This window comes from Hylobates moloch, unplaced genomic scaffold (genome assembly GCF_009828535.3).
Source record: "Hylobates moloch isolate HMO894 unplaced genomic scaffold, HMol_V3 SCAFFOLD_16, whole genome shotgun sequence".
NCBI classification, from domain to species: Eukaryota; Metazoa; Chordata; class Mammalia; order Primates; family Hylobatidae; genus Hylobates; species Hylobates moloch.
This window is the reverse complement of record NW_026652291.1, coordinates 5,205,290-5,231,089: the sequence shown is the minus strand read 5'-3', so window position 1 is coordinate 5,231,089 and position 25,800 is coordinate 5,205,290. Positions and strand designations below refer to the sequence as shown.

At 43.8% G+C, this 25,800-nt stretch overlaps 3 protein-coding genes across 5 annotated transcripts in view; 2 read left to right on the top strand and 1 right to left on the bottom strand.

The window, feature by feature from the left end:
• Window positions 1-24,839, bottom strand: part of WARS1 (tryptophanyl-tRNA synthetase 1) — a 42,154-nt gene extending 17,315 nt beyond the window's left edge. The window contains exons 1-6 of one of the 2 annotated variants that reach the window (XM_032134951.2): window positions 24,749-24,839; window positions 17,466-17,624; window positions 9,452-9,665; window positions 8,299-8,407; window positions 2,089-2,208; window positions 1,037-1,219 (exon numbers count right to left, since the gene is read on the bottom strand). In XM_032134951.2, the coding sequence (XP_031990842.1) occupies window positions 1,037-1,219; window positions 2,089-2,208; window positions 8,299-8,407; window positions 9,452-9,665; window positions 17,466-17,567 (728 nt within the window). In that variant the 5' untranslated portion in view covers window positions 17,568-17,624; window positions 24,749-24,839. Of the gene's footprint in view, window positions 1-1,036; window positions 1,220-2,088; window positions 2,209-8,298; window positions 8,408-9,451; window positions 9,666-17,465; window positions 17,625-23,720; window positions 24,023-24,748 lie in introns of those variants that run through there. The other variant, XM_032134952.2, reaches the window with a different exon arrangement.
• On the top strand, window positions 14,666-15,150 carry LOC116456270 (NADH dehydrogenase [ubiquinone] 1 beta subcomplex subunit 3). Its single transcript, XM_032134954.2, has one exon. The coding sequence runs from the start codon at window positions 14,723-14,725 to the stop codon at window positions 15,017-15,019; it is 297 nt and encodes a 98-aa protein (XP_031990845.1). The 5' UTR covers window positions 14,666-14,722; the 3' UTR covers window positions 15,020-15,150.
• A 48-nt stretch (window positions 24,840-24,887) lies between the features above and the next one.
• Window positions 24,888-25,800, top strand: part of WDR25 (WD repeat domain 25) — a 155,092-nt gene continuing 154,179 nt past the window's right edge. Inside the window, exon 1 of one of the 2 annotated variants that reach the window (XM_032134948.2) lies at window positions 24,888-24,984. The gene's annotated coding sequence lies outside the window, so the exon portion shown is untranslated. Of the gene's footprint in view, window positions 25,194-25,800 lie in introns of both variants that reach the window. The other variant, XM_032134949.2, reaches the window with a different exon arrangement.

The window sequence follows — 25,800 nt, the reverse complement described above, 5'->3', positions numbered from 1 at the left end:
CACGTCTTAGGGGAGTGGAGTAACATGCCTTAGGGGAGTACCATGCCCTAGGGGAGACTGCACCTTAGGGGAGTACCATGACTTAGGAGAGTATCTCACCTTAGAGGAGTACCACAATTTAGGTGCTCAAGAAATATTTGTTGAGCTAGATAGTATCCTTCTTGTGATGGCTGACCAAAGTCTTATTTTTCTAACACATTTCTTGGTAATCATTTGGGATGAAACTTGAAGGATTTTCAGAATGAAATATTTTGGCTTATTAAATGGCTGATTAAAAGAACTAGACGGAGGGAATTGTGTAACCAGAGTCTTTTCTCTGTGAGGAAAAGGTGCACTGAAAAGGAGGAAGACATAACTCTGGAAGACTGACTATCCTTGGCAAGAAACTGCAAGGCAGGACTTCCTGGCACAGCTGAGGATGAAAATCTGAGATGCCATCATGCTGTGGCTGAGCCCATATTTTAAATTTCTGTAAATGTAATTATGGAGACAATAATTGAATCTTTAAGATACTGATATCACTTAATCCTTTCTATTTATATACACGGCTTTTCACTTTCAAAATTATTGGTAAATAAAACCAATAAACCAGCTCATAGCATTTTTTTTTCCTTTTTGAGATGGAGTCTCGCTCTGTTGCCCAGGCTGGAGTGCAACGGCGCAATCTCAACTCACTGTAACCTCCACCTCCTGGGTTCAAGCGATTCTCCTGCTTCAGCCTCCTGGGTAGCTGGGCTTACAGGTGCATGCCACCACACCCGACTAATTTTTGTATTTTCAATAGAGACGGGGTTTCACCATATTGGTCAGGCTGGTCTCAAACTCCTGACCTCGTGATCCACCCACCTCAGCCTCCCAAAGTGCTGGGATTACAGGCGTGAACCACCATGACTGGCCACTCATAGCATTTAATAAAGGAAGAAGAACATTTAGCAGGCCTTAAGACCATTTCAGCTGTTTCGAATTTAGCTGTGGTCATGACAACTTGACATACTCCTCTACCTATTAAAAAGGCAGCCAGACGTTTTCTCCTTACCCCATGTAGTCCAGGTCGGAGAATATGAAAGTCTTGTTGATGTCAAAGCCACAGGCGATGATGTCCTTGGCATTCTCCACAGCATAGCTATAGGCCTGGTCCAGGGTCAGGTCCTTCCACAGATACTTCTCATCATCCGTCATCTGGATGACCAAGGGCACGTTAAACACGTCCTGGAGCCACCTAAAGAAACAGGGGAAGAAAGCTGACGTCTCATCTCCCCTGTGGAGGAATGCCATTGTGCATCTGAAAACACAGTTCCTACTTACAATGTATGTTAAAACTTCCTTGCCTACAAAATCACAATTTGAATCGTGATATGAATTTGACTATGGATAATGATAAGGTCTACTACCATTTATTGACCAAGATGGCCCTGTATGCTGTGTGTTAGCTGCTCTACACACTTTGTTTTGAAGCCTTACAGTAGTTTTTTTTTTTTTTTTTTTTGAGACGGAGTCTTGCTCTGTCGCCCAGGCTGGAGTGCAGTGCGCAATCTCGGCTCACTGCAAGCTCCGCCTCCCGGGTTCATGCCATTCTCCTGCCTCAGCCTCTCCAAGTAGCTGGGACTACAGGCGCCCGCCACTACGCCCGGCTAATTTTTTTGTATTTTTAGTAGAGACGGAGTTTCACCGTGGTCTCGATCTCCTGACCTCGTGATCCGCCCGCCTCGGCCTCCCAGAGTGCTGGGATTACAAGCGTGAGCCACCGCGTGCCTTACAGTAGTTTTATGAGGTAGGTATCTTCACTCTCATCTTGCAGATGTGGAAACTTAGGCTCAGAGAAGTAGCCGGCCCATGGCCATGCGGACAGGGAGCAGGATGAGAAGAGGAGCAGGCCTGGCTGACTCCAAAGCGCGCTCTCCCCATCACTCCATGGTCCTCTAAAGTGAGCCCAGGAACAAAGTGAATGAAAGCCAAAAAAGGGCCAACTCTTGACATCTTGGTTGCTTAGCAAATGAACTAGCATGATCTTGTCAGTTCTAAACATGGTTTATAAGCAACATTCTCAATTCACTAAGAGTAAGAAAAGCCGTAAGATCCAATACTTACTTTGTGAAAATAAATGGAATGAGGTGACCTACATGCATTGCTTCAGAAGAGGGGCCCCGGCCCGTGTACAGATAAAATGGCTTCTTATTTTCATAGGCATCAAGAACCTGATTCATATCTCTAAAGGAAAAAGGAGAAGAGGAAGAATGTGATTTTCTGAGAAAAATATCAAGGCAATAATGCACTTTTGGAAATGAAAAATATAGACAGAGATGAAACAACATGGATAATAACTAGAGTTTGTTACCTTTGGTGCTTATGATATAAAAATGACAGGAAACTTCTACTGAAATGCGGTGGTGGTGGATCTTTGTCATGCAACTCTGCCTCAGGTTCATGCCTTCTCCTCAGCCTCCGAGTAGTGGGACCACAGTATTTTTAGTAGAGATGGGGTTTCACCATGTTAGCCAGGATGGTCTCGATCTCCTGACCTCGTGATCCGCCCGCCTTGGCCTCCCAAAGTGCTGGGATTACAGGCGTGAGCCACCATGCCCGGCCATACTGAAATGGGTTCTCTTGTGAGTGTTTTAAAAGACAAGATGTGTAGGTTTGGAATAATGTATTTAAAAGATGGATCCAGCTGTGAAGCTACTGGGACTCTTGGAATTCCTCCAAACATCAGTGCCGACATACTGTGAGCTTGGTACACTTCCCTGGGGATACCAGGCCAACACCATATGATCCTTGCTCAGAATCACCCAGCCCTGAGGACTCTCAGACCAATACCAGGCAAACTGCATGGGAGCAGACAGTCCTGGCTTACCAGGGAAAGTAAGATTTGTCCTCTGGGAGTTCAGAGGTCAAGTCCTCACTTGGAGATCTATCTGGGCCCCTCAGCCAGCTTGGGACTAGGTATCTTCATCTGCGAGTCACCCTAGTCATCCCCCTCCCCACCAGGCTGTTTCCAATCACAGCTGCCTGTGCCCCACCTCCAGAGACTGATTCAATGGATCTGAGGTGCTCTCTGGGAATGTGTTTGTTTGTTTATTTATTTATTTTTGAGACAGAGTCTCACTCTGTCACCCAGGCTGGAGTGCAGTGGCATGATCTCTGCTCACTGCAACCTCTGCCTCCTGGGTTCAAGCGATCCTCCTGCCTCAGCCTCCTGAGTAGCTGGGCATAGTAGGCACCCGCCACTACGCCCAGCTAATTTTTTGGGTTTTTAATAGAGACGGAGTTTCACCATATTGGCCAGGGTGGTCTCGAACTCCTGACCTCAAGATTTGCCTGCCTCGGCCTCCCAAAGTGCTGGGATTACAGGTGTGAGCGACTGCGCCTGGCCGGGAATGTGTATTTTTAAAAAGCTCCATGACGAGTTCCAATGTTCAGCAGGGTGGGAAACCAACATTCCAGGATGAATGTCCTTTGTTTCTGGGTAAAGTGTCCCCAAATACAAGAGGAATAACTACCTTTTCCAGAGGTCTGGGTAGGAGAATCTAGAGAACAGTATTCTGAAAGTGACTTCTCCTTATATTCCCCAAGCCAAGGGTCAACATTGCTTATCTCTGGACAGATACAATTGTGGGTGTTCTGGTTTTTGGGCTTAGTTTTCATTTTTTTTTCCCATGAAATGCTCACATACTGCTTTTGAAATAAGGAAAGAAAATAACCCATAATTTTGGAAGGAAAGAATCCTTCTTTGGTTCTCACAACTAACCATATGGACTTACAGAAGAGAAAAAAATGCAGCTGTGCCACGAGCTGCTTTTCTTGTGTTTATACGGAGCATCTGAGAACTCACTGTGTGCTCGGTCCTGGGGTGAGGTGCTCCTGACAAGCGTGCAGAAATTTACTGGGTTCCAATTTTGAGCTCACGTTTTATGAGGATGGGTTCCAGCAGAGACTCATTCAGCTACTAAGGGAACCCAGTCACCTGCCCACCACTTGAAGCTTGACTGTGCATGGTAGATCTCATTTAATCCCCAATTTTACAGATGACAAAATTAGACAGAGGGGCAGTCTGAAATTTGAGAATGGGCAAATGCCTCAGGTCCTATGCTTTCCTAAGCCAAGAGGCTATAGGATTACTATACTGCAGTTAATAAATAAGTCACAAAGGCAGTGAGAAGAACCACGCCATGCAAAGATAAAAAACGCTGACTACAAACCAATAAAATTAGTAAACTTTGAACCAAAGTGACTGGGTGTGTGTGTGTGTGTGTGTGTGTGGTGGAATAAAAGAGAAGACTCAAATGGCCAAAATCAGGAATATAAGAAGGGGTATTACTACTGACCTTATAGGAATAAAAAGGATTACTACATAAGGGAATACTATGAATAACTGTATACCAATACATTAGATAACACTGATGAAATAGATAAATTCCTAGAAACAAACTACTGAAACGAACCCAAGAAGAAATAGAAAATATACACAGATCTGGAACAAACAAAAAGACTGAATTAGTAATCAAAAAACTTCCTATAAAAAAAAGCCCAAAACCCCATTTTCACTGGTAAAGTCTATCAAATGTTCAAAAAAGAATTAATACCAATCCTTCCCAAGCTTTTCCAAAAAAAATTGAGTAAGAAATACTTCCCAACTCATTCTATGAGGCCAGTATTACCCTGAAACCAAACCAAAGACATTAAAAGAAAACTGTAGACCAATATCCCTTATGAACACAGATGTAAAAATCCTCAGCAACTCACAAACCAAATCCAGCAACATATAAAAAAGATTATACACCATGATTGAAAATCAACTGATTTTCAACACCATGATTAAGTGGAATTTGTTCCAGGAATGCAAGGTTGATTAAACACACAAAAACCTATCAATGTGATACACCATACTAATAAAATAGAGGCCAAAACCCACATGATCATCTCAATAAACACAGAAAACGCATTTGATAAAATCTAACATCTTTTCATAATAAAAACACTAACATGTTGAAGGGTATATAGAAAGCCCACAGCTAACATTATACTAAATAGTGCATATTCAGTCTTTACTGAAAGCTTTTCCCCTAACATCAGGAATAAGACAAGGATGCTCACTTTCACCACTACTATTCAACATCCTATTGAAAGTTGAAATCAGAGAAATTAGGAAAGAAAAAAAATCCAAATTGGAAAGGAGGAAGTAAAACTGTCTCTAATCATAGGAGATAATATCCTATATGTAGAAAATCCTATTGAATCTGCAAAAAGAAAAAAGCATTAGAGCTAATAAACTCAGCAAAATTTCAGGATATAAGATTAATACACAAACATCAATTGTATTTTTTTTTTTTTTTTGAGACGGAGTTTTGCTCTTGTTGCTCAGGCTGGAGTGCAATGGCACGATCTCAAGTCACTGCCACCTCTGCCTCCTGGGTTCAAGTGAGTCTCCTGCCTCAGCCTCTTGGGTAGCTGGGATTACAGGCGCCCACCACCATGCCTGCCCAATTTTGTATTTTTAGTAGAGATGGGGTTTCACCATGTTGGTCAGGCTGGTCTCGAACTCCTGACCTCAAGTGATCCACCCGCCTTGGCCTCCCAAAGTGTTGGGATTACAGGCATAAGCCACTGTACCCAGCCATCAGTTGTATTTATTATATATAGTAGCAATGAACAACCTGAAAATGAGATTAAGAAAATGCCATTTACAATAGCATTAAAAAGACAAAATTCTAATGAATAAATCTAACCAAAGAAGTGCAAAACCTATACACTGAAAATTACAAAACATCAATGAAAGAAATCAAAGAAGTGAAAAGACATCCCATGTTCATGGATTAGATGAATTAATATTTTAAGATGGCAATATTCTACAAATGAATCCACAGATTCGGTGCAATCCCTATCAAAATCCCAGTTGCTGCTTTTGCAGAAATGGAAAAGCCACAATTCATATGGATATGCAAGGGGCCCAGAATACCTAAACAATCTTGAAAAAGAACCATGTTTGAGTACTCACATTTTCTTTTTTTTATTTTTTTTTGAGACAGAGTCTTGCTCTGTCACCCAGGCTGGAGTGCAGTGGGCGATCTCGGCTCACTGCAAGCTCCGCCTCCTGGGTTCACACCATTCTCCTGCCTCAGCCACCCGCCTCGGCCTCCCAAAGTGCTGGGATTACAAGCGTGAGCCACCGTGCCCGGCCAAGAATAGTCTTTTCAAAAAACAATGCTGGGACAATTGGATACCCACAAGAAAAAGAATGAAGTTGGAGCTGTACCTCACAAATACAAAAAAATTAACTCAAAAACGATCAGAAACTGAAATGTAAGAGCTAAAACCACAAAACTCTGAGAAGAAACCATAGGTGTAAATCTTCACAACCTTCTATTAGTCAGTGGTTTCTCAGATACGACACCAAAAACACAATGAAAGATAAAATAAACTGGACTTCATCAAAATTAAAAACTTTCATACTTCAAAGGACTATCAGCAGAGTGAAGAGACAACCTATATAATGGGAGCAAATATTTGCAAGTAATATTTGAATAAGAAACTAGTATCCAGAATATATAAAGAACTATTATAACTAACAATAAAAAGACAACCCAATTAAAAAGTAGGCAAAGGGTCTGAATAGACATTTCTCTAAAGATATAAAAATTGTTAATAAGCACATGAAAAGATTCTCAACATCCTTGTCATTAGGGAAATACAAGTCAAAACCACGATGAGATACTACTTCACACCCATTAGGATGGCTATAAAACACAACAACATGGAAAATAACAAGAGTGGGTGAAGATGTGGAGAAATGGGAAGCTTCCTATGTTGCTGGTGGGAAAGTAAAATGATACAGTTGCTGTAGAAATATTTGTCAGTTCCTCAAAGAGTTAAACATGGAATTACTATATAAGCCATTAATTCTATTCGAGGTATATGCCCAAGAGGATTAAAAACATATATCCACCCCAAAACTTGTATACAAATGGTCAGAGCAGCATTGTTGATAACCAAAAAGTGAAAATAACTCAAACGTCCAACAACTAATGAATGAATAAACAAAATGTGAGGTATATCCATTCAATGGAATATTATTTGGCAATAAAAAGGAATCCAGTATGGATACACGCTACAACATGGAGGAACCTTGAAAATGTTATGCCAAGTAAAAGAAGCCAGACACAAAAGGCCACATTTTATATAAACATGATCCCGTTTATATAAAGTGCCTAAATCTAGATATAGAGAAAGCAGGCTAATGGTTGCCAGTGGGGAGGGAGAAATGGGGGATGACTGTTAACCCATTTATGTCTAGTGTTCCATAATTGGAATGCTAAACTTGTGGGAGTTATTGATATCTTACTGCTCAAGGGGATCGCCAAGGTCTGATTTTTCACAAAAAATTTTTACAACTTCTGGCATAAATGGGTTTAATGGGTAGAAGTTTCCTTTTGGGGTGATGAAATGTTTTGGAATTAGATAGTCATGACGGTCTCACAACCTTGTGAATATACTAAAACCCACTTAATTGTATACTTAAAAAAAGTGAGTTTTATAGTATGTGAATTAAGGAAAATTTTTTATTATATTCTGCCCAGAAAGTGGGTTGAGCAAGGCCTGGAGTTCTTTGCAGGTAGAATTTGAAGTGTTTGGGCAGACCGCTGGGCTCTGTCCTGGGGGTGTTCTCCTGTAACCATGAAGTGCCAGTAGAACAGAACAACCCTACGTCAGATCATAAATTCCATGGACACAGCTTCAAAAATGGGGCTGCCTCAGCCCAGATAACTGTAGGTTGGGAGAGGCAGAAACTCTTTTGGAACCTGCCCATATCTTGATGTTATCTGCATGGAATTTATGGCCTAAGGTACAGATAATCTGTTCCATGCATTCTCTGTTGGTTTGTCTTTTGGTATTGTTTATGGGCAAGTCAATACAATAGGAGGAAGAGGGTTTGGAATTTCAGGAAGCCTACTGTTTGTCGTGTGGGAAATGCTGAACTTGGACATATTATTCTCTTTTCTTTTCATGACATTTTATAATTTATTTACAGCATGTAATCTGGGAAGAATCTCATCTGCTATTAATATGATTCCCACCTTGTGAGGTGGGCAGTCTACAAATGAAAAAACTAAGAGCCTGAGGGTGAATGGACAAGCATGATCCCACAGTGGGTTACTGACAGGACAGAGGATGGATCTCAGTCTTCCGACAGCCGGCCATCACTTTTCCCACAGTACCAGGTGGCTTATGAAGAGGGTGTCTTAAGATTTTTTTGAACTAAAAGAAGAGGACAGGTGAGAAGGCCTGTGGTGAAGAGCCCCTGACCTGTGTGAGAAGAAGATGCCTCTGCGCAGGAAGCGGTGTGGTCTTTGGCCGGTGGCTCTCTCTATTCGGTTTATGAGCTCTTTGTCAATTTTACTGCTTCCAAAGCGAACTGGAAAAAAAGAAGAGATGACTTTCTTAGGTGGCAGGAGGTTTAGTGATCAGATATTACTGAAATGAAGGTGAAAAGTGAGTGATCCATGCACAATCTTAATGAACATAAACCTCTTTAGGCCTTCTGCTAAAGGTCCTTACCCCCAACATAAAGTAAAAGGTCTTTGTATTAAAACAACAGCTGAGATCAACACAACCAACATAACAGGAAATAAATTACAACACAAAATGCTGTTTTGCCTGAGACTGGGTTCTGATGGGAAACATATTCAGAATGAGATCCAGCTAGCAACTTTTGACAACAAAATATAAACATACACATATATAAATATGTATATATATATATATTTGTTTATTAAGGTAAAATTTATATTCACTGACAACCATGATTTCTCACATTCTTTATTTGTTGAAGTGAATTAATGTCTGTCTTCAAGTGAATTTTCCCTCATTGATAGTCTATACTGAAATCATGGAAAATGGCTTTGACTTAGATGAAAACATTTTAGTTCTGTTTCTTCTCTGATAATTAGCAATGATCTCAGAGTAAAGACTTCAATGGAATGGCAACAGTGTTTCCTGAGCAGGAAGGCCCTCAAAGAAGGGCATGACAGTAAGAACTTGCCCAGTGTGAGAAGTCACTGCTCTTAAGCTGACTTCCAGCATTCTAGGTCCATAGTCAGTATCACTGGAGGTGAAACCTAACTAATCTATGATTGACTTGTAGCCACTAAATGTTATAAATGGCCATTTCAGTAGACCTTTCCCAAGTTCTGAAGTGCTCAAAAAAGGGAAAAGCTTCTATTAAGCTGTCTACTATAGATCATTATTTTGAAATATATTTTATATTGTTATTTTATTTTAAAATAATCCTTTGGGAATATAATACACAACCAAAAGATTTTAGTATCCATTTTTTCTTGGCATTGAAGCTTCACTGAATTTATGATTAATTCAAAATTTAAAAACATCAGTGGAATCAACTCAATGGGACCACTTCTAAAAGTTGCAGCTTTTTCTGGGAAGAAAGCAGAGGATGTACCAATGAGCTTATCGTAGTCTATGCCTTTTGCACTGCTTGTCTGTACCGTCCATGGGTCCACAAAATCCTCTTCAGCATCTGTGGCATCTGGGCCAAGATTACTGGTAGGTGCTGGGTTCCGGGGAGGACGGTCAGCCTTGTAATCCTCCCCCATGGCAGCTTTGTAGCTCATTTTTAACGACAGCAACATCTTTACTGCAGAATCAATTTCATCCTGAGAAAGGAAATAAAAGTGATGGCTAAAAGCTATTACTAATAGCTGATATTTGCTGAATGATGCCTATTCTATGGCAGGCACTATGTGAAATGCTTTCACACGTGTTACCTTAGTTAGTGTCACAACCCTACAAGGCAGGCATTGTTGTCACTGTCCTTTTCCAGCTCAAGAATCTGAGACTCAGAGAGGTAAAGGAGCTTACCCATAGAATCACAGCAAGTCATCGGCTCGAAAACACTTCATTTTTATCTGTTATTCTAGTGCTACCATGAACACTTTGGGACAGTAGCAGTGACACAATATACACTGTCATTTATGACAAAGTTCATATGCTAAAGATTTCTCAAACACCACTGATGCCAGAGAACTTGTGTGACAAGCTCCTTTAATTGAGATTCCTGGAGTTCTGCGTTGGAACTAGTTTTTACATTCCACACAGGTTGAGATGAGTATTTATGGAAACTTAACCAATGATGCCACTAAGGATAGTAAGAGCAACTAAAACAGATAAAAGCAAGGACAAAAAATGTAGGCTCTCAGGTTATAAATTAAGGAGGGATTCATTGGGAAATAGTTATATCACCACATTTTGGAGTCTTATCAAACTATCTTGAAAAAACAAACAAACAAACAAAATAACAAAGGTAAAACGTACCCTTGGGTAGTCTGGAAGCGTATTAAAGACTCTTTTGCAGGAGTCCATAGTGGCCACCCCTGGAAGCCTGGTCTTTAGAAAAGCAGGCCTAATTAAGCTGATTAGTCATGCTATGCCCTAAAGCTCTATTCTGGTAATTGGCCTTGCTGGATTAGATTGCAAACAAAGAATATACACAGTCCAATTTGCTTACCAAGGGAAATACAAACATTTCCACTTACAGTTTATACAGAACATTCTTTCTTTTAAATCTCCTTAAATTCCTTTTACCATATACAGAATGTTCTATAAACACCAACCTCCATTCAGAGATAACTGTTCCATCAGATACAGCACTTGGGCCATAAAGGACTGCGATTCTGGAGTGATCTGTGTTTCAAACTACAAAATTATCTGAGACTCATCATTAAAATGAGCCAGATTTGTGGAATCAGTAACCCAATGGATACGATTCATAGATGAGATGTTTGCCCAGGTTAGATAGCTAAGTATGTTCCACCCATCTCATTTCTGTAGTACCTAGGCTCAGTACTTGCAAAAAATAAGTTTAGTACGTATAATCTATTCAATTATCTATGAGAAGGCTTACCTTGCTTTGAAGTACACTGCAGTCAGTATCCCTTAATAACTAGCTTTGTTGACATTTCATACTCTATCTGGTCTAATTCTGCTTGTAACTAGAAGGCTCTACGAAAGTCAAACATTTAACCAATGTCCCTGCTCAAGGACCATCTGCATTTTGGAATAGCACTGAAATAAGACAAGCAGGCTTACCTTGTCTGTTTTCTTATAATCAGTCTTAATCAGTGTTTGAACCAGGACATTGAAACAGGATTCAAAAGCTGATGTTAGCTGGGTGCAGTGGCTCACGCCTGTAATCCCAGCACGTTGGGATGCCAAGGTGGGCGTATTGCCTGAGCTCATAAGTTCGAGACCAGCCTGGGCAACATGGCAAAACCCTGTCTCTACCAAAAATAGAAAAAATTAGCCAGGTATGGTGGCACACACCTGTGTTCCTAGCTCATCAGGAGGCTGAAGTGAGAGGACTGCTTGAGCCTGGGAGGCAGAGGTTGCAGTGAGTCCAGACTGCGCCACTGCACTCCAACCTGGGTGATGAAGTGAGATTCCCATCCTCCAAAAAACCCAGAACATCAGTTTTTTTTATAGACAGCGTCTCACTTCAGTCTCCTGAGTAGCTGGGACAGCAGGTGTGTGCCACCATGTCTGGCTAATTTTTAAATTTTTTGTAGAGACAGGGTCTCCCTATGTTGTCCAGGCTGGTCCCAAACTCTTGGCCTCAAGCGATCCTCCTGTCTTGGCCTCCTAAGTGCTGGGATTATAGACATGAGCCACAGAGCCTGGCCAAAAGCTGATGTTCAGAAAAAAAAGCCAGACACAAGACTGTATACTACCTGACTACATACAGTTCAAACCCAGGTAGAGCTACCCCTGGTGGGAGGAGTCATGGCAGAAGCTGAGGGGCGTGAGGGTGGCTTCTAGGTGCTCTCTGCTTGCTCTTGATTTGGGTGCTGGTTACACAGGTGTGGTCATTTTGTGAAAATTCAGTGAGGTGCCTGCTTATGATCAGCATATTTTTCTATATGAATGGTATATTTTGATTTTAGAAGTTACTTAAACAAAAAGGAGAAGAAGAAAAAGGCTCTGCTCTCTTTCTTAATACCCAAGACCTAGCATTGCTTCTTCAGTCCTGTTCAAACTATTTCCCCTCACAGCCCTCAGATTCTGACTTATTCCCCCCAGGAAACTTGCCGCTTTAATGAGCTGCTGCTACTGAAGGACGTGGATCTTATTCTTTAGATACATTGGAGCAGAAAAGACCTTCGCAGTCCATGGCCTAGATAAATGGCAGGCCAAGAAAGAGCTGATGGTGCCCTCTCAGAGAACTGGCGCTCCCAGTGTGGCTCAAACTATTTTGCTAGAAGTTTATTTTTGAAATTTCCAAAACATCAAGTGCTTCTACTACCAAGACATTTCAGGGTCAGATACAAATGTACTTCTGAATTTTTCATCACTTAACTCTGGTCTCATTGTGCAACCTCTGATGTCTTCAACATGTGCCAGTCAATTGCATGAGTCAAATAATACACTTGGAAGAGTTATTATAAAATGTATTAAGTTGGCCGGGCGCGGTGGCTCACGCTTATAATCCCAGCACTTTGGGAGGCCGAGGCGGGCGGATCACGAGGTCAGGAGATCGAGACCACAGTGAAACCCCATCTCTACTAAAAATACAAAAAATTAGCCGGGCGTGGTGGCGGGCGCCTGTAGTCCCAGCTACTCGGAGAGGCTGAGGCAGGAGAATGGTGTGAACCCGGGAGGCGGAGCTTGCAGTGAGCCGAGATCGGGCCACCGCACTCCAGCCTGGGTGACAGAGCAAGACTCCGTCTCAAAAAAAACAAAAAAACAAAAAAACAAAAATGTATTAAGTTGACTAAAATAATGAACATAACTGCAGTCACTAAGAATTACTAACTAAAAACATTTACTAAATGTTATTCAAATTTAATATTAAATGGACAAAAATACCACTGTCAACTTCCCAAAATGAAGGGCTTACATAACCCCACTGGGTCTTTTATTTATTTTATAATTTTGTTTTAAAACAAGTTGGTTTAATCTTTTGAGCCCTACCTGGTGAGTAAATCTCTTTCTGTAAAAAAGTAACTTCTTTTTTTTTTTGACATTACTTTCTTTCAGTACTATTTATTTCCTTTAAAATATGAGCTGGGTGCAGTGGCTTGCATCTATAATCCCAGCAACTTGGTAGGCTAAGGTGGGAGCTCAGGAGTTCGAGGGTGCACTGAGCTAGGATTGCACCACTGCACTCCAATGTGGAAAGAGCGAGACCCTGTCTCAAAAAATACACACACACACACACACACACACACACACACAAACACATGAAAAAAAAAATAATGGTTTAAATCAGGGTCCCAAATAGTCAAAGTAAACTACTGGGGAATGTGAGATGGTTGATACCATCTGGTGACAAGCAAGGTGTTTGATAAGATAACAGATAACAGGAGCTGAAAGTGATGGAAGTCGGGCCAGGCGTGGTGGCTCACACCTGTCATCCCAGTACTTTGGGAGGCTGAGGCGGGCGGATAACCTGAGGTCAGGAGTTCAAGATTAGCCTGGCCAACATGGCGAGACCCCCTCTCTACTAAAAATACAAAAATTAGCTGGGTGTGGTGGCAGGCACCTGTAGTCCCAGCTACTTAGGAGGTCAGGTTGAACTCAGGAGGCAGAGGTTGCAGTGAGCCAAGACCGCACCAGTGCACTCCAGCCTGGGCAACAGAGTGAGACTCAGCCTTAAAAAAAAAAAAAAAAAAAAAAAAAGAAGAAAGTGATGGAAGTCATGGAGAAGCTGGGGGACCTAGGAGTAGAGTCACCCCAGAAGGAAATGAAATGCTTATGTTCTAGTTAAAGATGCGTATTGATGATGATACTTCTGAAATCTACTACAACAAAAGCAGAGATCTTTTTTTTTTTTTTTTTTAAAGCATAATCCCACAAGGACAAAGGAAACAAGAAGAGGATGACAGCAACAAGGTTTCAGAAGCCGGAAAGCTGATGAATGACCAGTGCCTAATAGCATGAGAGAAAAACAAATGCTAAGACATCGTGGAAATACTGGAAAGTGACCGAGTGTACACTGCTATGGAATCGCTCAAAGGTTCGGGCCTTAGTGACCTCAGGCACTTACAGGAGTGGGGGCGGGAAAGCGGGTTATGAAAACAGGAGCACTGGTTGAAGTCTCTTCAAGAAGCAGTTACTGAGAATCCCTCTCCCCTCGGCCAAGGGAGTGTCACAGTTTCCCCTCCATTCCAAGGTTTCATGTCAAGAGAGGACAGAGTTACAGGTGCCTAGACTGGGGGCAATCTGCACAGTTGGGGCACCGGCAGCACACAGAGAATAGGGAGCTTCGGGGAAGGATCCCACAGCCCAGCCCTTCTCTCCTACTCAGCCGTAGAACTCTGGCAGCGGGACTCACCCCCTCTGAACAGTGGACTCGTGGAGCTTTCTCTGGGGAATCTCACTTAACTTTAAAGAAAATATCTAAAGACCTTGACATGAAACGTTCCCCAACAAAAGGGGAGCAGCCTGATCACTCTCCAGGAAGTGGAACCTATGTTGATAAGCTCCTCCCCAATGAACAGTGCATCCAGCAGCTTTTAGTCCACCCCCCAAAACACCAGCAAACAGCCAAGAAACACCAAACAGTTGAGAATTGCCTCTAATATGAAAGGCAGGTAGAAAACAAATTAAGATGGAAGAAACTGAGATTATAAAGGATGTAGAGGACATAGGGAAAACTACCATTAAGATCTCAGAGACAGAGAGTTGAGTGTCCTGAGAGGTCAGATTGCTGTCAGACATGGCCCATGGACATGGACATGAGCATGGACATCGTAAAATGGAACTTCCAGATTACAGACAATGGAAGATAGAAGGGACACCTTTGGAAACTATCCAGAAGAAGCTGGCTCCAAAATGGCTAAGGGATCCATGGGGCTGCAATGAAGCTTGGAGATACAAGGGCGGCTTTGCAAAGAGTGTTTCCTTTTTTGATGTATTGTTTAAAGGATTCAAATGGGGATTTGCTGCATTTGTGGTAGCTGTAGGAGCTGAATATTACCTGGAGTCCCTGAATAAAGATAAGAAGCATCACTGAAGATAATAATTGGAAGTATCATAGTGGTTTCTTAACTCTCCAAAATAAGATTTCTTCACTGTAGCCTACTCGTCTGGTTTGTCTCTTACAGAATATTAGTAAGATTTAACAAAGTAAAATAAAATACAAAAAAAAAAAAGATCTCAGAGAGAAAACGGTGGTACTGTACCTATGAGTCAGGGCAGAGTGCTGTGAGGAAACTTCAGGGAGCATACACGCTCCTGGAAGTTAAAAATGATAGCAGAAATGGAAAACAATAGGAGGGTTACAAAATCAGAGAAACAGTCTCTGAATTAAAAAAAAAAAGTCTGTGAAGAGAGAAAACAGAAGAGATCAAAGAAATCATGATTTCTGAGAATTAACGGTCAGGAGTTTCTAGTCTAAAAGGCAGGCTGAGTGTGGTGGCTCACTCATTAGAAACCCCGTCTCTACTAAAAATACAAAGATTAGCCAGGTGTGGTGGCGGGCACCTGTAATCCCAACTACTTGGGAGGCTAAGACAGGAGAACTGCTTGAACCCAGGAGGTGGGGGTTGCAGTGAGTCGAGATTGTGCCACCGCACTCCAGCCTGGGTGAAAGAGCGAGATTCCATCTCGGGGGGGGGGGCAGCGGCGGGGGCGGGGGTGGTGGGGCAAAAAAAAAAAAAAAAAGAAAGGCATACTGAACCCGCATCCCATGAAATTTCAGAACATTGGAACAAAGAAGATCCTGCTAACTTCCACAAAGAAAAAACAAAGGAATGGCAACTGACTTCTCTGCAGCAAGCCCACAAGCTAGGTGCCAATAGAGCAGTGGCTTCAGCATTTCCAGGGGAAATCACTTCCATGCTAGAACCCTACACCCAGCCTGGCTATGAATCATGTTTTAGGTAAAATAAATACACTTTCAGATGGGCAAGATCCCCCCAGAAATATTTCCTTTGCAATATTTTTTTCAGAAACAATTGGAAGATTTGCTCTGCCCAAAGAGTAAAGCAAAGAGGAATAAAATGCAGGAGCAGGAAACGGGGCACCCAATCGACAGGCGTGAAAGAACCCCCTGGGTCAACAGTGAAGAAAGACGCCAAGATGGGCAGTGTAGGAGGCAAGAGTCCCCAGTCCAGAGGGAAGCAGGCAGAAGGTTTTGGGAGCGATCTCCTCAAGAAGATGAACTTGATAGACTAGTTGATGTGTGCTGAAAGGAGATTCACTGGACAGGGAAAGGGCTTGGAGATACATTATCATTAGTATCATTGACATAAAAAAGTCAAGCAAAAAAAAAAAAAAAAAAGTCAAGCAAACAGAAATTAAGACAAATAGGGCTGGGCGTGGTGGCTCACGCCTGTAATCCCAGCACTTTGGGAGGCAGAGGCGGGCGGATCACGAGGTCAGGAGATCGAGACCATCCTGGCTAACACAGTGAAACTCCGTCTCTACTAAAAATACAAAAAATTAGCCGGGCAAGGTGGCGGGCGCCTGTAGTCCCAGCTACTCGGGAGGCTGAGGCAGGAGAATGGCGTGAACCCCGGGGGGCGGAGCCTGCAGTGAGCCGAGATCGTGCCACTGCACTCCAGCCTGGGCGACAGCGAGACTCTGTCTCAAAAAAAAAAAAAAAAAAAAGAAATTAAGACAAATATATTAACTCCTGAGAAAACAAAAGCTGGGCGAGAAAGTTAGAGTACTCATTCTATCCGTGATGGTTCAGCTGTCCATGTCTATTTCCATGGTCATAATAATGTCAGTGTACAGATACTGACCTAACTACAACCGCAATACAGATGGGGAGACTGCCTGGACGGGAAGTGGTTGTGAAGGTACGAATGCGTCATTTCCACCTGAAAGACCCCAACTTGAAAATCAACAAGGAACAATATAATAAGCAGAATATTTATAGATATGGGGAGTACATAACCAAAAGATCGGCTAAAAGAATTAAGCAGGAAATAGGGAGAGGTGGGCTGGAGGGCCACTGTATTTCACAAAGGCTTTGAGAACCTCTGACTCTTTAGACCACAGGCATCCCAATGTTGATAAAGGGAAAAATACATTTAAAACTATAACCAAGGCTGGCGTGGTGGCTCATGCTGGTAATCCCAGCACTTTGGGAGGCCAAGGTGGACAGATCACCTGAAGTCAGGGGTTTGAGACCAGCCTGACCAACATGGTGAAACCTCCATCTCTATTAAAAGTACAAAATTAGCTGGGTGTGATGGTGCATGCCTGTAATCCCAGCTACTTGGGAGGCTGAGGCAGGAGAGTCGCTTGAACCCGGGAGGCAGAGGTTGCAGCAAGCTTAGATTGCACCATTGCGCTCCAGCCTGAGAAACAAGAGTGAAATTCCCTCTCAAAAAAAAAATTATAACCAAAACACCTCAGTCATTGAGGAAACCATCTATTCTAGAATAACACAACCCTACAGATTTGGGAGGCTCAGCTGCCTTCGTGGAGAACCCAGCAAAATCATGTACCTTTGATGCATTTCCCGCTTTGAGGGACCTCACGAGCTCCCCTTGTGTGGCGATGCTGTTGAACAGCTCCAGCGGAGAGGCACAGGGCTCACTGTTGGGCATGTTTGCTATCTCTCAGCAACTACGTTCACAGCGTTCACAGCCGGCCTGAGGTCGAGGCTTTGTTCAGCAGACGAGTCAAGACAGGGGTGGGGGCAGGGAAGGAGAGAGAGGAAAAACGAGAGGTTAACAAAACATCGCAGCTGTTTTTCCTTTCCTGTATTGAGTCCTTTTTTCCGAAAAGGTTGTGAGGTGAGTTACAATAAAGGACATAGATAATATAATAAAAAGAGAAGCAGAAATTTAGGGCCACGAAGAAGAGGAAAGCCATCAAATGCCAACGATGAAGACTAAAGGAGTGGCTAGGATTTACTGAGTGGCTAGGATTTACTGAGTGGCTAGGATTTACTGACTTAAGGTCTGAATTTACTTGACTAGGAGGGGCCCTCCTAGCCAAGATCAAGTTTGCATCTGGTGATGCCCCACCCAGTGCCTAGAACACAGGAGGACTCCTGTTTGCTCAGGGTATAAACACCAATGTGTTTTAATGAACCTAAGTTCATTGCTAAAAACTTTTGGCAAATTACTATTTGATTTTTTTTTTGAGATGGAGTCTCGCTCTGCCACCCAGACCGGAGTGCAATGGCGCAATCTCGGCTCACTGCAACCTCCACCTCTGGGGTTCAAGCGATTCTTCTGTCTCAGCCTCCCGAGGCTGCCTGCCACCATGCCCAGCGAATTTTTGTGTTTTTAGTAGAGGGAGAGTCTCACCATGTTGGCCAGGCTGGTCTCGAACCCTGACCTCAGGTGATCCTCCCACTTCAGCCTCCCGAAAGTGTTGGGATTACAGGTGTGAGCCAAGGCACCCATCCTCTATTTGCTGTTTATCTTAATTGCCTTGGGGATGAATTCTCTGGCTTTTGCAGCCATAACTAATATATCGCTGAGCAAATGTCTTCCACTGCTGGTCAGCTGCTCTCAGACAAAGTGAGCTCTGGGGTAGAGGACAGGGCCTTACCTGTCCTAGGTTCCACATGAGGTAAGGACTGTCTCCAGTCTGTCCATTCCACATGCTGCCTTATTTAACTACAAGCCTTTGGAGAAGGTGTGTCTGCACCTCCTATTAGTCGTGATTCACTATTACCCTTGCAGAAGGTGGGGACAGAGCAGACAGAGACTGTACCGCCATCAAACCCTTCTTGGCTCAATCACTTCCTCTTTCTAAGAGTCAAGTTTCCTAACCTATGAAATGGCGCTGCCAGGAACTTCTTCATCTACCCCAGGCTCTTATGAGAACAAAATGGGAAAAAAAGGCATGGTAGCACTTTGTAAACTGTAAAGCAAGATGTAACTACGTTACAAGTGCTGTTATTATGTTTCTTGTGTTTCTTAGGATTCCAAAGATTGGCTGAACTCCAGCTTCATTTTAACTTGCTGTAAAACCTTGGAGAAGGAAAACGACAAGGCTAGTGCCTGAGCTGCTAACTTTGAACACATCTGTACCTGTTATTGTCCTAAGCATCGTATATGTATCAATTCACTTAAGCCTTGCAGCAGTCCTATGAAATAGATTTGTTAGCTCCATTTTATAGATGAGGCACAGAAGGGTTAAAAAAAACTTGCCCATGGCTGGGCATGGTGGCTCATATCTGCAATCCTGGCACTTTCAGCAATATAGGGACTCTACAAAAAAATAAAAAAAAAAAAAATTAGCTGGGCATGGTGGTGGGCCTGTAATCCCAGCTACTTGGGAGGCTATAGCGGGAGGATCACTTGAGCCCAGGAGTTTGAGGCTTCAGTGAGCTATGTTTGCGCCACTGTACTCCAGCCTGGGTGACAGAGTAAGACCCTGTCTCTAAAAATAAAAATAAAATAAAATAAAACTCGCTCACGTTAACATCACAAGGAAATGGCAGAGATGCGCTATAGACTCTAGTAGTTTGACTCTAGAGCCTACACTTTCAACCATTATCTTACAAATGACCTATCTTTATGAACCAAACATATACATTTGTGGTGTCATTTATTTTACTCTGTCCTATCCATTTGTTAAATATTTGCTTTAAAAGTATGTAAACTGGCCGTGATGGTGGCTCACGCCTATAATCTCAGCACTTTGGGAGGTCGAGGTGGGTGGATCACCTGAGGTCAGGAGTTTGAGACCAGCCTGGCCAACATGGTGAAACCCTGTCTCAACTAAAAATACAGAAAAATTAGCTGGGCATGGTGGCGCACACCTGTAGTTCCAGATACTTGGGAGGCTGAGGTGGGAGAATTGCTTGAAACCGGGAGGTGGAGGTTTCAGTGAGCTGAGATGATGCCACTGCACTCCAGCCTGGGTGACAGAAAGGTTCTGTCTCAAAAAAAAAAAACAAAAAAAACACACAACAAAAAAACAAAAGTAGGCCAGGTGTGGTGGCTCATGCCTGTAATCCCAGCACTTTGGGAGGCCAAGGAGGGTGGATCACTTGAGGTCAGGAGTTCGAGACCAGCCCGGCCCACATAGTGAAACCCCATCTCTACTAAAAATACAAAAATTAGCCGGGCATGGTGGCATGCACCTGTAGTCCCAGCTACTTGGGAGGCTGAGGCATGAGAATCACTTGAACCCAGGAGGCAGAGGTTGCAGTGAGCTGAGACCATGCTACTGCACTCCAACCTGGGCAACAGAAAGACCTTGTCTCAAAACAAAAAAAAAATTCCAAAAAGTATGTAAATCACGGGCGCTGTGAGCGGTGGCTCACAACTGCAATCCAAGTACTTTGGGAGGCAGAGGCGATTGCTTGAGCTCAGGAGTTCAAGAGCAGCTTGGGTAATGTCAGGTCTCTGAGTCCAAGCTAAGCCATCGTATCCCCTGTGACCTGCATGTACACATCCAGATTGCCGGTTCCTGCCTTAACTGATGACATTCCATCACAAAAGAAATGAAAATGGCCTGTTCCTGCCTTAACTGATGACATTACCTTGTGAAATTCCTTCTCCTTGCTCATCCTGGCTCAAAAGCTCTCCTGCTGAGCACCTTGTGACCCCCGCCCCGCCCACCAGAGAACAACCTCCTTTGACTATAATTTTCCTTTACCTACCCAAATCCTATAAAATGGCCCCACCCCATCTCCCTTCCATGACTCTCTTTTTGGACTCAGCCCGCCTGCACCCAAGTGAAATAAACAACCTTGTTGCTCACACAAACCCTGTTTGGTGGTCTCTTCACACGGACACGAGTGACATGAGTGAAAGGTAACATGGAGAGTGAGACCCTGTCTCTCCAAAAAATTTTTATAAAACAAAAAAACAAAAATTGAAAAAAAAGTATGTAGATCAAAATTTATTTAATTCAATGAAACTATAATACTGAAAACCAGGATAGGACAGCAGCCAGTTTCTTTCTCCTCCTTGATGAGAACCACCTCAATTCCCAGAAAGGGAGGTTTGGTGAGATAACTGACTCAGATAAGAAAGCATCCAGTTTAGGGAAGAATGCGGGAGTACCCTCTGCCTAGGGCTAGAGAGAACTCTCAGGCTCTCCCATTCCCTCCCCAGCAACAAGCTGAGCAAATCAGTCGAAATCCATTTCTCTCTAAGGTCTTTGCCCACATCAAATAACGATCAAACTCATGAAAATTACTTCTAGCCACAAATCACCAATCATCATGTCCAGAAACCTATCCTGAATTCTCCCAACTCTCAAAGCTGGGTGTTACTCTATGTGCCCTGCAATAGCAGACAAGAGGCTGATGGCTCCATTGCCAGGGAGTAGCTAAGCCAGAATCTGATTCCCGAGCCCCCTTGCTCATGTGCTCTCTCAGAATCCCTGCTGCTCCCTGCTGCCTGCCTGCCTGCCTGAAATGTCTCACACACTTCTCTGCCTGAACTCTGCTGATTGATTATCTTTCCAATTTGAACCTCAGCTCTTCACAGCCTCTCCTGACACCTGTGCTTCTGGGACCAAGTTGGTTGCTCCATCCTCTGTGATCCCCAAACACTCCTTTAGTAACTTTATGAAAGCACTCACACTGCAGTTTAGTTATTCATGTCTTCCCTAGCAGACAGCAAAGGTAAGCACTGGGTTTATTCTTCTGTGTACTTCTAGTACCTGGCACACAGCTTATCAACAAATATTTACCTAATGAATGAATCTCCTTCGTCATCTAGTTCAACTTTTTCCTCTAAGGTTTATCCTTAGAATGTCTTTACTTGTTCCAGTTGAAGACCGATTCCCCCAGTAGACTTTAGATGGCCTCTTGTTTAATGTCCTGGTACTCAGTTGAGCCTTCCCAGATCTGCGGAGAGCCAGGCTGGTCTCCTGGAGTCTTCTCCAGGTCTCCCAATCCTAGTCTGGTTTCTTCACCCTCTGCTAACATCTGCCCACCATCCTGGTCACTATTTTTGGAATTCCTTTTGGTTTACCCTGTCCTTCCAAAAAATGCGGTGCCCCGTGTGGAAGGCAACAAGGCAGCAGCAGTAAGGTTTTGAAGTCAATCAAGTATAAAAATTATCCTTAAAAATTCCAGGGGAAAGTGCCAGGTAGAATGCCTGGGTGATCCCAGGACAGCCAATCTCCCACTGCAATAGAATAGATAACTGTTTCTTTGCTAGAGGATCAGCTAGATAAACTGGACTTGCATTTAGGGTCCATGTTGCAGGGAAAAACATGTGTTTATAAATATCAGAACTCCATTTAAGAAGCACACGGGAATGAAATTAGACTGAGGAAATAGCAGATGATCATGATCACAAGGCATATACTTTGTGTGGGAATCATCCACACTATTGAAATCTTGTGTGTGTGTGTGTGTGTGTGTGTGTGTATGATGCAACTTTCTGTGTGGTCAGAGACAAGGAGAATGGAACTACCATCTTCCTCATTTCACGCATTTATCAGTTTACCCCATTTCTTGTGTAAATGTTCTTCTTCTCCCTACCTATCGACATCTTCCTTTATTTCTTTGTTGACTTTCAGAATTGAGTTGAACTTCAGAGGTTTTTCAACTTGGAGTTCATGAACATCTGAAATTACATTAATGCTTGCATGTACATTGGTACGTGCATGGTTTTGAGCAGTCTCCTGGCTTTCTTGCCTTTCCAAAGGAGGCTGAGATGCCAAAAGGTGAAGGACCATTGTCTTCAGTGTTTACCACATAAATTGCAAATAGGACATTGAGTCTGTTAAGAGAAGTAGATTTACCTGTTTAACAAATACTACACTCTGAAACAAAGAAATGCAGTTATAACCAGTGAAGTACTCTATTTTCTTCCCTAAACAAAAGTACTGGGCGTGTAAAGGGCAAAACTGCCTACTTCACAGCAGACCTTCAAGGAGAAAGCTGAAAAGTCTCTTGAAAATTAACCCTCAATTCCCCCTTTACGAGAACTTGAATCTTGTGCTCATTCTGAAAGTTTCCACTGTTGTGGAGGAGCATAATAGGCACTTAAAGAAACTGCCTATTGTATTGGGATGAGGAGTGGAAAGAATTATAGAATTGTTTAACAGAACAACATGATGAAGACTTGGGTTGCATCAAAATCATCTCACAGAGAAGATCAGGACACACTGATTCTGCAATCTGGGGAAGGGTGGCATCAAGACAGCCAACTCTGGAGCAGCTGAGAAGAGAATGTGGCCCAGGAGTGTTTCTGGATCCCTGGAATACCACCAGGAGGTGGAATACTATCCTTTATACCTTGGCCCCAGAGTGTAGGTGACAATACTTTTGGACTGGCAAGTTCCCAGAGGACAAGAAAATGACTTCTTTAGAGCAAGGATTTCTTGACACCTTTTGGGACCCATCATGTTCCATTTTTTTTAGACACTAAAAGAAAGATTGCTTTCCCCAACAAATAACAGAATGAACGTTATCTTAAAAGGCAGAGACATTAATTTATATGAAGCCAGGCACTAGACACTTTTGGGTGTCACAATAAGAATGACAATACGTTCTGATGTTGAGCACAGAAGGAGGCTACGTAAGTGAAAACTATGACAGACAGCATGACGGTGCTGAGAGGCAAGCTACGGATCCAAGCACGCGACTGCTCAGCCAGGATCTCTGTTCCCTATGGGAGCAGTGAATTACCTGAACTTTGGGTCAATGGAAGAAGTAAAATGCATAACACCCTAATCCTAAGACACAAGTCCTGACCCCCTAAACCAAGGTTTTCAGCACTTTGGTAAAAACAATAACAAGCTCTAAGCCTGGCAAAGATGGCAATACATACCCAAGTTGTGGAGACACTGCAGAGGTGGCCACTGGTCACGCTGGGCAGTTGAGCTGCTGAGAATGCCCTGCCCAGCCAGAAATGGTTTTTAATACTCTTACCCTCTTTCTTTCAGTTTCCCTTTAATGATCTTTAATACTCTTCCCCTCTTTCTTTCAGTTTCTCTTTTGAAAAAAGAGGCTCTTGTCTTTTTTTTTTACCACTTCCCCACCCTGCATTCAGCTAAGGGTTTCTTATAAATCGCCCAGATTCTCAGAAACACTTGAGCTGTTGACCAACCTTCTTGATGAGACTGTCCAATCAGGAGTGGGTTGCCTGAGGCCAGGTTGAGACCAATGAAACCCTCTTGAGAATCGAGCCATTAGCTGGTTATTGCATCAGCCACCCCTCACCCCCCGCTGGCCTCCAAATAACCTCCCCACCCTCTTCCCGTTCCCCACCCTCAGCGTCAGTGTGACTGATTTTGTGTAGTCGTGGGCGGTGGAAAGAGAAACTGTAAATTCCCCGCATCCGTTCACAGAGGCGACGCAGTGTAGTGGAAAGATCAGGAGTTCTGGGGTCACAGACGCCTGGGTTTCAATCCCAGCTTGGACTTATTCGAAACCTTGGGCAAGGGTCGCATTACTTTTCTGCTTCCCCTTCGGTTTCCTCATCTGTGGAATGGGCATGGAGAAGCCTGCTAACATTACCGTTGAGGGGACTAAGTGCAACACTACGCAAAGCCTCTGGCACATGGCAGGCGCTAAATAAAAATGGGGGCCTCTCTCCTCGAGAAGAGCGAAGAGGTGGAGACGATGAAGGGTGCCAGTGGGAAAGGGAGACGGGGTGAGTCGGCGGCGCTCAGAGGAAAGGGGCGAGGGGTCGGTGGCAGGCTCCGCGCCCCTCACGGTGCCAGAACGCTGCGGGCAGCAAGCCGGGCTCTGAGGATACTCCCGGGAGGGGCAGGCCGCTGGGCGCCGCGCCAGCGTCCCTCCATCACTCCCTCCCTTGTTCCCTCACTCCGCCCCGGCCTTACTCCCCTCGCTTACCCTGCCCAGCCGGGCCCGTCAGCGCTCCCGGCTCAGCAACGGGTTGTCTCCTGCGCGTCCGTGGAAACGCCGTCCGGACGGAACAACTTCCGGCCCGACGGCACCATCATTGGCTGTTCACGCGGGGGCGGGGCAGAGGCCGCCACTGATTGGCTGGCGGCCCCGGCTCCGCGTCGGAACGTGACTGGACGGTGGTGTGCTGTCCGGTCTGCCTCCAGGAGGACGGAGCGCTTCCGGTGCGTGTGGTGAGCGGCGGGCCCCGGGCTGGAGGGGCCGGGACTGGGCAGCGCCCAAAGCGCGCCGCGCCTCTTAACGCGGTCTGTCATAGGCGCTTGCCTTCCTTTCACTTCCTGTTCCTTCAGAAAGCGCTGTGCCTTGGACCAACCTTACTTCTTACTATTGGCAGCTCAGCTAACTCCTATTCATCCTTCAAAACCCATTTCTGGTCGTATCTTGTTTGTTGCTTTCATCGCTCTGGGGCCTCCGGGGGGATCTGTGTTTTGTGTTTGATTTCCACCCACACCAGACCCAGCATAGGGCTTGACAAAGAGTACTTAATCAGGAAATATTTGTTGAATGGGAATATCCTATTTCTTTTACTTCCTCAGCATCTCCCCCTCCCACCTGTTTGCATTCCAGAAATATTTTTAGATGCTGGGCATTGAATAGTGAACAAAACACAGAAAGTCCTGTCCTCATGGGGCTGACATGCTGATAGTGACTGTCAGAGTCACTCCTTCCTTAGACTCTTCTCCAGTGTCCCTGCCTTCCCTTCCATCTGACTGTCTGTTCCTCTTCGTTTAATCCCTCATCTCCTTCCAGAGGGAGCACGGGCACCCTGGTGGTGGGAATCTGGGTGCATGGTGGGTGGTGCCTGGGCAGAGAAGTTGAGAGTGGCCTCGGGACCAGGCTTAGCATTTAGAGAACAGAAATGCCAAATTATTTGCAATGCACAAGTTCCATTAGTTTATAATTAGTCTTTCATATTATATTAGTTCCATCCGAGATGAGCTGGCTGGCTGGCTTTAGAAGTTGTTGTTGTTTTTTTGAGA

Bases quoted from the DNA above. Each gene is read 5' to 3' on its own strand.
- LOC116456270 (XM_032134954.2), top strand. From the start codon at position 14,723: ATGGCCCATGGACATGGACATGAGCATGGACATCGTAAAATGGAACTT.